General features: G+C 41.0%; 1 protein-coding gene across 4 annotated transcripts in view; it reads left to right on the top strand.

Annotated features, from left to right (window-relative positions):
* Positions 1-14,229, top strand: part of LOC140477446 (interleukin-6 receptor subunit beta-like) — an 86,049-nt gene that overhangs the window by 66,764 nt on the left and 5,056 nt on the right. For all 4 annotated transcript variants that reach the window (XM_072571402.1, XM_072571386.1, XM_072571393.1 and 1 more), the window contains 5 exons: positions 4,644-4,745; positions 6,171-6,314; positions 8,726-8,866; positions 11,126-11,219; positions 12,770-12,851. In XM_072571402.1, coding sequence (XP_072427503.1) covers positions 4,644-4,745; positions 6,171-6,314; positions 8,726-8,866; positions 11,126-11,219; positions 12,770-12,851 — 563 coding nt within the window. The remainder of the gene's footprint in view (positions 1-4,643; positions 4,746-6,170; positions 6,315-8,725; positions 8,867-11,125; positions 11,220-12,769; positions 12,852-14,229) is intronic.

The following is a 14,229-nucleotide window of genomic DNA, read 5'->3' as shown; positions in this document are numbered from 1 at the left end:
GCTGTCTGGATTAATAGCCCAGTGTTAATGTCACTAGGCTATCACCTTCCCTGTCTGGGTATTAGTCTACAATGAAATGACCACTGTGGAGAATACACTGAGGGATTAAAGGAGAGGGACAGCTATTCCTTTCACCCCATTTCCATCTTTATTTCCTGAGGATGTTGACTTCTACTGGGATTGGGCTCCATGGATCATTTGAAATTATACCTTCTCCTGGGTGAGCTGAAATGACCAGTAAGATTCATCAGTAATATTCTCACCCAATAACCACATAACAATCTTTGAGGGTTCTCCAGACTAGCAAGCAGAGCTACTCATCTCAGTTTCATCTCTTTTTACTCACACCATTTCCATTGTGATGGCCAGATAGAACATAGAACAGTACAGCACAGAACAGGCCTTTCAGCCCTCAATGGTGTGCCAGGGGGATTGCACTCCTCTGTGACCTGACCACCAACTGTACTCCCATTTCCAAGTATGTATGTGCTGCCATCCTAACTTTCCATTGCTTGTCAATGTCTTTGCAAATACTGAATTTAATGTTGAACGTTAGAGAACTCTGGAAAGCTTAACAATAATGTTATTCTAAATAAAGCCACTAGAGTTGTAATAGATATTATACCATTAAGCCAGGGGTCAACTCTGGTTCAATAGAGAGTGCAAGACAGCATGGTAGGTTCAGCATAGAGATCAGAGTGGTGCTGGAAAAGCACAGCAGGTCAGGCAGCATCTGAGGAGCAGGAAAATCGACGTTTCGGGCAAAAGCCCTTCATCAGGAATCCATCAGGCATACCTAAGAATGAGCTGTCAACCTGGTGAAGCTACCAAACAGGACTATTTGCATGCCAAACAGCATAAGCAACAAGTGATAGAGCTAAGAGACTTCCACACTAATGGATCAGTTCTAAGCTCTGCAGACCTGCCATATCCAGTTATGAATGGTAGCAGACAGTTAAATAATGCACTGGAAGAGGAGGCTCCACAAATATCCCCATCCTCGATGAGGGAGGAGCCCAATACGTCAGTGCCAGAGATAAGGCAGAAGCATTTGCAACAATCTTCAACCAGAAATGCAGAGCAAAAGATGATCCATTCCAGTCTCTTCCAGTGGTCTTCAGTGGTCTTACAGATACCAGTCTTCAGCCACAAAAATGTAAATTGCTGGAGAAACTCAGCAGTGCTGGCAGCATCTGTGGAGAGAAATCAGAGTTAACCTTTCGGGTTGAGTTACGCCCTTCCTCAGGGTAATGTACTAGACCCAGTTTTCAGCCAATTCAATTCACTCCACTTGATATCAAGAAAGGAGTGGAGGTCCAGGATACTGCAAAGGTTACAGGCCTTGAGAACATTCTGGCAATGATATTGAAGATTTGTGCTTCGGAATCTGCTTCTCCCCAGTCAAGCTGTTCCACTACAGTTACAACACTGGCATCTGCCCGACAATGTGGAAAATTGCTGAGTTATGATCTGTACAAGAACAGGAGAACAAATTACCGCCCTATCATTCTACTCTCAATTATCAGTAAAGTGATGGAAGGTGTCATCAACAGTGCTATCAAGCAGCACCCACTCAGCAATAACCTTCTCAGTGACACCCAGTTTGGGTTCTGCAGGTCCTGACCTCATTACAGCCTTGGTTCAAACATGGACAAAAGAGCTCAATTCCAGAGGTGAGCTGAGAGTGACAGCCCTTGACATCAAGGCCAGATTTGACTGAGTGTGACATTAACAAGCCTTGGCAAAATCAGGGCAAACTCTCTGCCGGTTGGAATTATATCTGACACTTAGGAAGATGGTTGTGGTTTTTGGAGGTCAGTCAACTCAGCTCAAGGAGTTCCTCAGGATAGGGTCCTAGGCCCAACCATCTTCAGCTGCTCCATCAATGACCTTCCCTCCATCATAAAGTCAGAGGTGGGGATGTTCACCAGTGATTGCACAGTGTTCAGGACCTTTTGTGACTCCTTAGATACTGAAGTAGTCCATGCTCAAATGTAACAAGATCTGGATGATATCCAGGCTTGGACTGAAAAGTGCCAGGCAATGGCCATCACCAATAAGAGACAATTTAATCAGTGCCCCTTGATATTCAATGGTGTTGCCATCACTGAAACCCCCTATCAACATCTCGAGGTCACAATTGAGCAGAAACTCAACTGGACTCACCACATGCACACAGTGGCTACAAGAGCAGGTCAGAGGCAAGGCATACTGCAGTGAGTGACTCACCAAAGCCTATTCACCATCAGACGTATGATGGCATGCTCCCCAACTGCCTGGATGGATGCAGCTCCAACAGCACTCAGGAAGCTTGACACCATCCAAGACAAAATGGCCCACTTGATTGGCATAATATGCACAAATATCCACTCCCCCCAGCACTGACATTGTCACAAACCTGGTCCCTTTTTTCTAAAAGCTGTTCCTTTTCTCAAGGATACTGTGTCCTTGGTTTTTTTTCAGAGGGATTGTAAACAGCTTCCAGTTCTGATTAGACTGGTTTGGTACAGAGATTGACAGGTATTGAGAGGCCTTTTTGTTTATATGTAATCCGATGAGACTTCAGGCCAAAGTAGTCATGTTTTAGAAGTGACCTGTATAATGAAAGGCGAGTGGTCAGCTCTCTAGCTGAGCAGTTCAGTCCAGAACTAGTTGGAAGTTCAGCAGTGGAGTGTGTGAACTGGCGACAAGAACTCTCTCTCCTTCTGCCCTTCTAACTTCAACCTGTAGGCATTGTTCCATTTTTACTGTTTTTTAAGGGGGTTTGCTTATTGAGACTGTGGTGTATATTTGGAACAGCATAATTAAATCAGAGTTCCGTAGGGGTCTTCTGTTCTTTGTGTTTCATTGTGTAATTTTGTGAATACATTTTTGTCTGTTTTAAAACCTGGTAGTTAATCTAGCTAACTTACTCTGGGTAAATTTTGCTGTACACTTACTGAAACAAATTGTGACGTTATGGTCTGGGCTGCCTGCTTAAGAATGTTTTGAGTGGTCTGGCCAAGTCCATAACTCACTCAACCATGTATACTACCTACAAGATTCACTGCAGAAATTCACTAAGTTCACCTTTCAAACACATGATCATTTCTTTCTAAAATGAAAAGGACAGCAGATACTCAGGAACACCACCACCTGAAAGTTTCCGTCCAAGCCACTCACCACCCTGACTTGAAAATATATCACCACTTCTTCATTGTCGCTGGGTCAAAATCCTGGAATTCATTCCCTAAGGACATTGTGTGTGTAACTGCAGCAAAGGGACAGCAGTGGTTCAAGAAGGCAGCTCACCCCCACTTTCTCAAGGGCAACGCGGAGCAGGCAATAAATACCAGTGACGCCCACATCCCACGAATGAAATAAAAAAAGTCTCCCTTTGATTTTAATTATTATTTTCATAATCACCTTAAGGAGCTGTTTACACTTTTTTCTCTTGAGAGAGTTCCCAGCATTGAATTAAATATGTGCCTGAGCTCACCCACTAAGTATGAATAAAGCTAACCCTGCAGAATCAGCTATGTGTAGCCCGCTGGCTAAGTTTGTACTAATAACTTGCTGCTAACTGATCAGAAAAAGCAAAGAACTGTGAATGCTGAAAATCAGAAAGGCAAACAGAAATTGCTGAAAAACTCAGCAGGTTTGGCAGCATTTGTGAAGAAAAGCAGAGTTAACATTTCAGGTCTTTTTTTCCTCTTTCTCTCTCTCTCTCTCTCTCTCTCTCTCTCTCTCTCTCTCCCCCTCTTATGGTCTCCATTAATAGTTATTCATTCTCTCAGGCTGATCTGTACCCATTACTTTTTTCTTTCTCTGGGCTCTATTTCCACCTATTGTTTTTTTCCTTGCCTCTCCCTCCTAGCTACTATCAGTTCTGAAGAAGGGTTATTAGTTCCGAAACATTAACTGTGCTGCCAGACCAGTTAGGTTTTTTCCAACAATTTCAGTTTTAGTTGCTGCTAACTGATGCTTGATTGGAAATCTGTGCCTATGTCTAATTTAGCGGAGATACTCGAAGCACATTTTTATGAGCTTGAACAACTACATCCATTCTTAATGCACATTTAAATGAAATGTGAATGTAAAATAATAAAAGTGCTTAAGAAATGTTAGTCTATTTACAATCATCTTCCAAACTTGTGGACTTTAAGAGAGTAGAAATGACAGATTACTTTTTGTAGCAGTTTGTTTATTATCAAATCTGAGACCATAGTATTCCCACTTATATACTTTAATGAACATTCTGCAATGTTTTTAATTGATTAATATAAAACAAAGATGATAGTCTACCCAATGTATCTTCTCATCTACATCAGTTTGTTGTAAAACAGGCAGCTACAGCTAGAATTAACTTCTCCTCAGTTGCATGGAGTATAATGATATAAACAATTCAGCAGGGTTGAGATGTCTGTGAAGACTTATAATGAGTCTGCTGATTAATGTCCTTCAGTTTGGAACAGCGACTATCACGAATGTATGGTTCTAGATTAGTGAGAAGGATCAAGCATTGCATTGCATACACTATTGTAAAGAATGTGACTAGTTAAAGTTTGAGCATGACATCTACATTTTGTTTTTTAATGCTGAAAGTAAACTGCATAAGAATCTTCATGAGCTGCACATTTCCTCTTTGTTGATTTTTTTCACAGGAGATTTAGAAAAGTTTAAGCGTTATAACATCTCTGTTTATGCTGTGTACACTGATGGTGCTGGAAATCCATTCTCAATACCGGCATACCTACAGCAAGATAGTAAGTACATATTCAAGGATTTAACAGCTAATAAGAGACTTTCCAAAGGCCTTGATTTCAGATAGTTTATATAAATTTGATTAAACAGCAGAGAGGAGGCTATATCCTCTATTGTATTGCCAACTTACAAATGCAGCTTATAAAATTGGCCCTGTTCAAATTTTCTATTTCCTGACCTTAAAAACTGGTTATACTCTGGAAAGTTTAATACCTTTTTTATTTCTGAATAGTTAAAATTATTTATTTTTAATTCTGTCCCCTAATAATATTGTATACAATAGTAATGAGTCCTTGATTAAATAAGAAGTACAATGTTGTATTTATAATGTGGAAATATGACTTTTCTCATTGATTTGTTACTTCACCTGGAATAGCTATGTAAGTACTGTAGCCATAAGAACAGGTCAGAGGCTTGGGATCTTGTGGAGAGTAACTCACCTCCTCCTGACTCCCCAGACTCTGTCCATCATCTAAAAGACACCAGTCAGGAGTATGTTGGAATACTCCCCAGTTGTCTGGCTGAATGCAGCGCCTACAACATACTTGACACCATCCAAGTCATAACAGCCCACTAATTGGCACCATTTGAGTGCTGGTGTCCAAACATTAACTCCGTGCACCACTGATACGCAGTAGCTACAATGTGTGTCATCTACAAGATGCATTGGTGTAACTCATCAAGGCTCCTTCAACGACACCTTCCAAACCTGTGACTTGTACCAACTGGAAGGACAGGATAGCAGCTACTTGGGAACACCAGTAATTACAAACTCCCCTTCTAATCACAAATCTTGACTTGGAAATATATCACTGTTCCTTCACTGCCACTGGGTCAAAATCCTGGAACTCCTTCCCCAATAGCATTCTTGTTGGATCTACATCAAAAGGACTGTTCAAGAGGGTAGCTCACCGCCACCTTCTCCAGGGCAAGTAGTCTAATGAACAAATTTTATTTGCCAACAGTGATGGCATCCTATGAAAGGATTATTTTAAAAATTGCTAATTATATTTGGATCAGCTTCTAACACAAAGAATGCATTCCTTTTAATGGGCAAAGAAATAAAATTCACTTGGAAAAATAACATGACTGACTTATTAGGTCTGATTTTAACTATTAAAACCGATCCTCATGAACCGGGTTAAAATTGGGCCCATCTTGTTCTGTAATAGTGGAGGTGATTGCTATATTCATTTAATATGTTCCTGGCAAGTGGGTGGGATAAAAGTAAGTTGAGCTGATATGGTGTTAAGAGGCTGTTGAATGCTGTTTCCTGGAAAATCCCATGGCAATGTCATGTAAGACTACAATGTCTGTGGTGAATACTAGTGAAAATGAGAAGGGTAAAAACATCTCTGATTCTAAATGAATAAATGTTAAGGATTGTTAGTGTTCTCTGCTTGTTCAATGAAGATTTTCTTTATCAGTTCCAGAAGTAGGCCCAATTATTGATGCTCCACTTGCGAGAGAAACAGAATGCACAATTAAATGGCATGAAATTCCAGTGGAAAAGAGGCGTGGATTCATCACCAATTACACCATTTTTTACAAATCTGCAAAAGGCGAGGCAGGTAAGTGTGCTTTTTCAAGTAGTCTTGTAAACAAATATCTATTAGGCCACAGTCATATCCATATCATTGCTGCAGCAATTGCTCCAGTATTGGCGTGTACATTCACTATCATTTATATGTCTCCTGCATATGAACTATTCTACCCTTCTGCAACTCTCTGGGTACTGGTTAACTTGTTGGCTAATAGGCCTGACCATGGTACAGATGATGGATTAGTGGTGCTGGAAGAACACAGCAGTTCAGGCAGCATCCAACGAGCAGCGAAATCAATGTTTCGGGCAAAAGCCCTTCATCAGGAATAAAGGCAGTGAGCCTGAAGCATGGAGAGATAAGCTAGAGGAGGGTGGGGGTGGGGGTGGGGAGAGAGTAGCATAGAGTACAATGGGTGAGTGGGGGAGGAGTTGAAGGTGATAGGTCAAGGAGGAGAGGGTGGAGTGGATAGGTGGAAAAGAAGATAGGCAGGTCGGACAAGTCAAGGAGACAGTAACTGAGCTGGAAGTTTGAAACTAGGATGAGGTGGGGGAAGGGGAAATGAGGAAGCTGTTGAAGTCCACATTGATGCCCTGGGGTTGAAGTGTTCCGAGGTGGAAGATGAGGCGTTCTTCCTCCAGGCGTCTGGTGGTGAGGGAACGGTGGTGAAGGAGGCCCAGGACCTCCATGTCCTCGGCAGAGTGGGAGGGGGAGTTGAAATGTTGGGCCACGGGGCGGTTTGGTTGATTGGTGCGGGTGTCTCGGAGATGTTCCCTAAAGCGCTCTGCTAGGAGGCGCCCAGTCTCCCCAATGTAGAGACCACATCGGGAGCAACGGATACAATAAATGATATTGGTGGATGTGCAGGTGAAACTTTGATGGATGTGGAAGGCTCCTTTAGGGCCTTGGATAGAGGTGAGGGAGGAGGTGTGGGCACAGGTTTTACAGTTCCTGCGGTGGCAGGGGAAAGTGCCAGAATGGGAGGGTGGGTCGTAGGGGGGCGTGGACCTGACCAGGTAGTCACGGAGGGAACGGTCTTTGCGGAAGGCGGAAAGGGGTGGGGAGGGAAATATATCCCTGGTGGTGGGGTCTTTTTGGAGGTGGCGGAAATGTCGGTGGATGATTTGGTTGATGCGAAGGTTTGTAGGGTGGAAGGTGAGCACCAGGGGCGTTCTGTCCTTGTTACGGTTGGAGGGGTGGGGTCTGAGGGCGGAGGTGCGGGATGTGGACCAGATGCGTTGGAGGGCATCTTTAACCACGTGGGAAGGGAAATTGCGGTCTCTAAAGAAGGAGGCCATCTGGTGTGTCCTATGGTGGAACTGGTCCTCCTGGGAGCAGATACGGCGGAGGCGGAGAAATTGGGAATACGGGATGGCATTTTTGCAAGAGATAGGGTGGGAAGAGGTGTAATCCAGGTAGCTATGGGAGTCAGTGGGTTTGTAAAAAATGTCAGTGTCAAGTCGGTCGTCACTAATGGAGATGGAGAGGTCCAGGAAGGGGAGCGAGGTGTGTACAGATGATGTCAACAGCATGGATCTCAATCTCTGTACCAGCAGTGGTAGTTCCTTGTCATGCCCCATGTTGATGCAGTGTGATACCTCTCAAGCTATATAGCCATTTGTCTGTCTGTAACAGAGGGATGTTTATGGTCCATTTACCTCAACTAAACCTCTCTTTGTGAGGTTTTTGCAGTGAGTCTGTCCTCTGCTCCCACATATTTTGAGTGCTGGTGTCCACAGATCTAATGAGACAGGCACATAAGGTGGTTAAAAGGCATTTAAGATACACTGCTTAGAGGAGGCATAGAATGCAATAGCAAGGACTTTATGCTGGAACTCTGTATGATGCTAAACCAGCTCACTTATGGTAATCATCACCACGAAGGACATGATCACACTGGAAAAACATACAGAGGAATGTTACCAAGGACTGAAGAATTTTAATTGAAGAAAGAATGAAGAGGCTGATGTTGTTTGTTTTGGAACAGAGGAGTCTGAGGGAAGATTTAATTGATATATAAGTAAACTATGAGGAGCTGAGACAGCGTGGATAGAAATGACCGACTTCCCTTAGTAGAGAGGTCCTTAACCAAGAGTGGAATTTAAAGGATTAAGGATTAACACAGAAGGAATAAGAAGGAAACAAGGTGAACATTTTGTCACTCAGAATCTGGAGGGGCCTTAAACTCACTGACTGAAAGTCTGCCGAGACAGAAACATTTAAAAGTACATGGCAACACTCTTGAAGTGATCTGCACTATAGCACAAGGAACTATAAGTGCTAATGACCTCCTGTGTTGTGATTTTTTTGAATCAATGATCCTACAAATTTGTAAAGTGAACACTATATTAAACATTATTGTTGCACACAGAGACATCTTCACAAAGCTCTCTTGGAAAAAGGTTTACTGCCTTCTAATAATGTTTTCCATTATTTTGCAGGTGTAACAGTCAATTCAACAGTCCATGAATATACACTGAAATCTCTGCAAAAGAATACTGATTATACATTTTATGTTATGGCATCTACAGTGAAGGGAGGCATGAACAGCACGTTGAATTCCTTCACAACAAATGCTCTTGGTCAGTGAAGAAAACTTCGAAAAAGTTCGATGTTCCTTTATTCCTGGGTTGTGTTTGTGTCAAGGACTGAAACCAGCTGTAGTGTTCCCCTGCCAAGCCAACTTTCCTGACCTACAAAGCTAACACTCATCCCTAATAGGCCTATGTTCCAGGGCTAACTTTAAAGTGATAGAGCTTGAGTTCCCTGTGATTTCTTGGGTCTCATTCCCTTTATTGAAGGGAATGGTGCATGTTTGTGACAGAAGAGGTGAATTTCAGATTTTATCAGTGTCAAATTGCCATCAGGAAATGGAACTGAATAGAGCCTATTTGCATAAAAAAGGTACCAGTCCCTGTTTCCACCCACCACCCTAAAATTGAGGACCCATTTCAAATTACAATCCACAAAGCGGATTAATGCATTTCTAACTTCTTTAAAAATATTACATTTCATTATATTTGTAGTCATTTGACTGAGAATTTATGCACATTCAGTTATGACAGTGTTCTGCAGATGTTGCAAGATTCGAACACTATTTCAAAATAGTTGACATTCCCATGAGATCAAGTGTTTTATGAGTTTAGCAAATGGAACATACAAATACACAAATTAGGAGCATGAGTAGGCCACTTGGCCTCTTGGCCACTTGGCCTCTTGAGCCAGCTCCACCATTCAACAGGATCATAGCCGATCTGATTCCTGATCCACGTTGAAGAGCAGAGGGATCTTGGTGTCCATGTACACAGATCTCTGAAAGTTGCCACCCAGGTAAATAGTGCAGTGAAGAAGGCATATGGCGTACTGGCTTTTATTGGTAGAGGAATTGAGTTCCGGAGTCCTGAGGTCATGCTGCAGTTGTATAAGACTCTGGTGCGGCTGCATCTGGAGTATTGTGTGCAGTTTTGGTCGCCATACTATAGGAAGGATGTGGAGGCACTGGAACGGGTGCAGAGGAAGTTTACCAGGATGTTGCCTGGTATGGTAGGAAGATCCTATGAGGAAAGGCTGAGGCACTTGGGGTTGTTTTCATTGGAGAAAAGAAGGTTTAGGGGTGACTTGATAGAGGTGTACAAGATGATTAGGGGGTTAGATAGGGTTGACAGTGAGAACCTTTTTCCATGTATGGAGTCAGCTATTACAAGGGGGCATAGCTTTAAATTAAGTGGGGGTAGATATAGGACTGATGTTAGGGGTAGGTTCTTCACTCAGCGAGTCGTAAGTTCATGGAATGCCCTGCCAGTAGCAGTGATGGACTCTCCCTCTTTATGGGTATTTAAGCGGGCATTGGATAGGTATATGGAGGATAGTGGGTTAGTGTAGGTTAGGTGGGCTTTGATCGGCACAACATCGAGGGCCGAAGGGCCTGTACTGCGCTGTATTCTTCTATGTTCTATATGTTCCTGCTTTACCAAAAGAACCTTTCATCCCTTGCTTATTAAAAATCTATCTACTTATACTTTATAAAGATTCAAAGACTCTAATTTCACCTTATTTATCAAGGAAAAGAGTTCCAAGCATTCATGCCCCTTTGTGAGACGAAGGTTTCTGCTAATTTCTATTTTTAAACAATGACCACAAGTGGAAAAATCATTTCCATAATCATCTGATCCTCAGGATCTTTTATGCTTCAAATAATTTGCCTCCTACTCTTCTAAATTTTAATAGGTACAAGCCTAGCCTGTCCAAACGTCTCCTCATAAGACAAATAGTCCATTCCAGCTATTAGTTCAGTAAAACTTGTCTGAACCATTTTCCCTTCAAACAAGAAGCAGTGTAACCTGGTTTTGCTGGATGCTGGATGTTAAGGAATTGCTATTTTCGTTTTCATTTATATAAGTTGGTCAACACAGTCACTTAATATCAAATTATAGACTATTTTTAAATCTACATGTATGGTATTGGCTGTAAAATTGTGTTCTGTGAATATAAATGTTAAATTTCTGATCTGTGAAATTCATGTTTTGAATATCATAAACCAAAAATTTAAGTCATTCGAAATAGATACTTAATCACAAATAGTTGATTAATAGGTTTCAAACAAAAGGTATTATTATTTGTGTGGCAATGTCAAACCTTTAGAGAGTTTGTTTAAATGTTCGTCATTTTCAGCATATCCTGGTAAGACGTTCAATGCCTGCAAATGGAACAAAATGGCGGAAAACAAAATGCTGAGGGAAGTCTTGCTGAATCTAAATAGAAGTACAAGCATTTTATGTTGCTGATCAGAGTTGTGACTGTTATTGCTTCAAAGTAATATCTAGTTTATAATTTTATTACAGGGCAAAGAGATATTGTGGTGATTCTGGTGCCTGTTCTCGTCATCTTCCTACTGCTAGTAAATATGTTGATAATCTGTTTCAACAACAAGCATAGGTTAGTACGTTAACTCTTAATGTTTTGAGTTCCAACTGCCAGAGGTAAGTTCCGGCCGTCGGCATTCAAGGCAGAAAAATTCACACACAGTACATATGGACAAATCAAAAATGGGTTGGATTTCCATCAACTCAATTCTGTAGGTGTGAACACTGAATAGTACCTGCCCAAATTTCCAATGCATATTCCCTGCATGTGGAGCTCTGTACTGGCAACACTGAATGTGAACATGTATATAATTTAAAGGTTGACGTATTACAATATTTTATGGCATTGCAACATGTATCACATGAAGCATGAGGATTAGGCTGTGGGTTGTGATCTGGAGTATCTTGATGTCAGCAATCAGTGCAGGAACTGCTGACTGTGCTTCCAACATTGGAACCTCATTCTCTTGTAGGATTTTGTACAGGGCCACCCTGAGGGCAGACATAATTAGGATGCATAAAACTGTGTATAGACAGGGTAGATGGTAAGGGATAAATGACCAGGGCCATACCTTTAAGGTTAGGGGGCAGGGCATTCAGAGGAATGTGAAGGGATGCTATGGACCAAGTACTGGAAATTGCGATTAGAATAATTGGTCATTTTTGACCAGTGTGAACTCGAAGGGATGAAGGGCCTTTTTTTGGTGCTGTTAACCTCTTTGGTTCTATGACTCTATATGGGTGCTAGGAACCAAAAAGAAACAAGTGTAGGGAGGAAGGTGGTCATAATTTAAGGAGGGGGATAGTCTGGAGTGGTTTGTTTTTCTTCTGACTTGGTCTCCCAATAGCATCCATACCACACTGAATATCTTAAAATATCAAACTTAATGTAAGTGTATACTTATGTTGGAGGAGACAGTGATATCATGCTAAGATTGTGTGACTAGTAATGTAGAAACAGGCTAATGCTCAAAGGATGTGTGTTTGAAGTGCAACATGGCAGATTGTGAAATTTGAATTCAATAAAATCTGGAATTAAGAAAAATTTTAATAACAATCATAAAGCTGTTGTTGATTATCATTTAAAAAAAAGACCATGTGCGTCACTAATACCATTTAGGGAAAGAAATTTGGCATTCCAATGTACTCTGGCCTGAAAGTAACTCCAGACCTATCAACACTGTCTACATTCATCCCTTTGCCATCAACGTGCAGTGGCAGTAATGTTTACCATCGACAAGATGTATCTTTAACAGCACGTTATAAACATGTGACCTCTTGTACCTGGAATGATAAAGGTAGAAGAGGCATGGGACCCCCACCACCAGCATGCTCACTCCCCCAAGCTGCATTCCATCTTGTATTGGAATTACATTCCTCCTCCTTCAGTGTCGCTGAGCCAAAATCTGGAACACTCTCACTAACAGGGTGATGTTAAATGTCAAAAAAAAAGCTAAAGTTAGTATTTTGTATCTGCCATCAATATTATAGAATATGTCTCCACTCATCTTGAATGACAATCAAGTATAAAAATGGCAAAAATATTTGAAATACACTGCAGCCATGGTTTGTTTTGTCATTTGAAGGATGTACAGCTGTAATTGTTACCTCTGACTCTTTTAGGATTGCAAAACACATTTGGCCTGATGTGGCAGATCCAGCAGGTAGCAGTTTAGCTGATTGGTTTCATGAACATCAATACAAGGTATACCTTTCTCCTTTTATGTCTTTGATTTGTAGAGGTTTAATTTGGTACAGAAGTAAAAAATATTGGAAATTCTCTGTAGGCGAGACACCTTTTGTAAGAGGGTTACCAATTTAAATCAATAGTCTTGTTTTTTTTCACTTAGCCCAGTGTTTTGCTTTTATTTTAAGTTGATATGTATCTTTGTTACATTTTGGAAAGAAATTCAATCAATAGCAAAATTCTCTGCTTACTGCATGTTTCTACAAATTTTAAATTCCTACTTTGAAATGATTTTAATTTAAAAAGTCGTCATAATCCTTATGGCAGCTTAGCTTCTGATCTTCTTTAATTGCACTAATACTTGGTGCCATCTTGCGATCTGTCACTAAAATAAAAGCAGTGATTGAACTATTAGTCACACTTCAATTACTTTTATATTTTTCCTAAGCAACACATCTTTCATTGTCTTGACTTCACTTTACTGTTTAATGTGAGCATCTCTTTAATTTACTGTTTGTGCTTGCATCACCTCATGCTGGAATGCTATAGGAACAAAGGACTGTAGGATTAGGAATAGACCATTCAGTCTGTTGAGTTGAGATAATTGCTGATCATCTGTCTCAGGGCTGCTTTTTTCTGGACCATCTCTTGATGTCATTCCTAGATAGAAATCTATCGATGTGGCTTAAACATGCATAATGACGGGCCCACCAGAACCTTCTGGAATAGAGAATAGAGAAAGATTACCAATCCCTTTAATTTAAAAGATATTCAGCAGGATAATCATCGTTAAATATACTTAGTTGTACAAACTTGTGGAGCGAATTACTTGGTATTGATTATGCACATACAGGGGAAGTGCAGACAGTTAAACAGAAGGAAAACAGTGCTAATCTGCTGTCAGATAACCATGATGCTTCAGATCTAATCAGTTTTTTTTTAGAATGTAATCTGTTGTTTTGTGCGAGTCAGTTGGCATACAAATAGGTTCATGAAACAATACCTCTGCACCTTCTCTATAGCCATAACACTATATTCTGCATTTTGTTCTAATACATTGGTGTAAGGATTAATTTGCCTGGATAGCATGCAAAGCAATAATTTTCACTGTATCTTGGTACATGAGACAACAACAAATCAAATCAAATCAATTCAATATTGATTGTTGCCAGGGTTGGAAGATGTGACCTATTGGGAGAGTCTGAACAGGCATTTTTCCCTGGAGTGTCAGAGGCTGAGGGGTGACCTTATAGATGTTATAAAAACATGAGAGGCATGGATAGGGTAACTAGAAAAGATCTTTTCCCTGTGATGGGGGAGTCCAGAACTAGAGGGCACACGTTTAAGTTGAGAGGGTAAAAATTTAAAAGGGACCTAAGGGGCAACATTTTTACAC

The sequence above is a fragment of the Chiloscyllium punctatum genome, chromosome 1 (assembly GCF_047496795.1).
Source record: "Chiloscyllium punctatum isolate Juve2018m chromosome 1, sChiPun1.3, whole genome shotgun sequence".
Classification (NCBI taxonomy): Eukaryota; Metazoa; Chordata; class Chondrichthyes; order Orectolobiformes; family Hemiscylliidae; genus Chiloscyllium; species Chiloscyllium punctatum.
The sequence above is the reverse complement of the archived record's forward strand: the minus strand, read 5'-3'. Positions and strand labels throughout refer to the sequence as shown.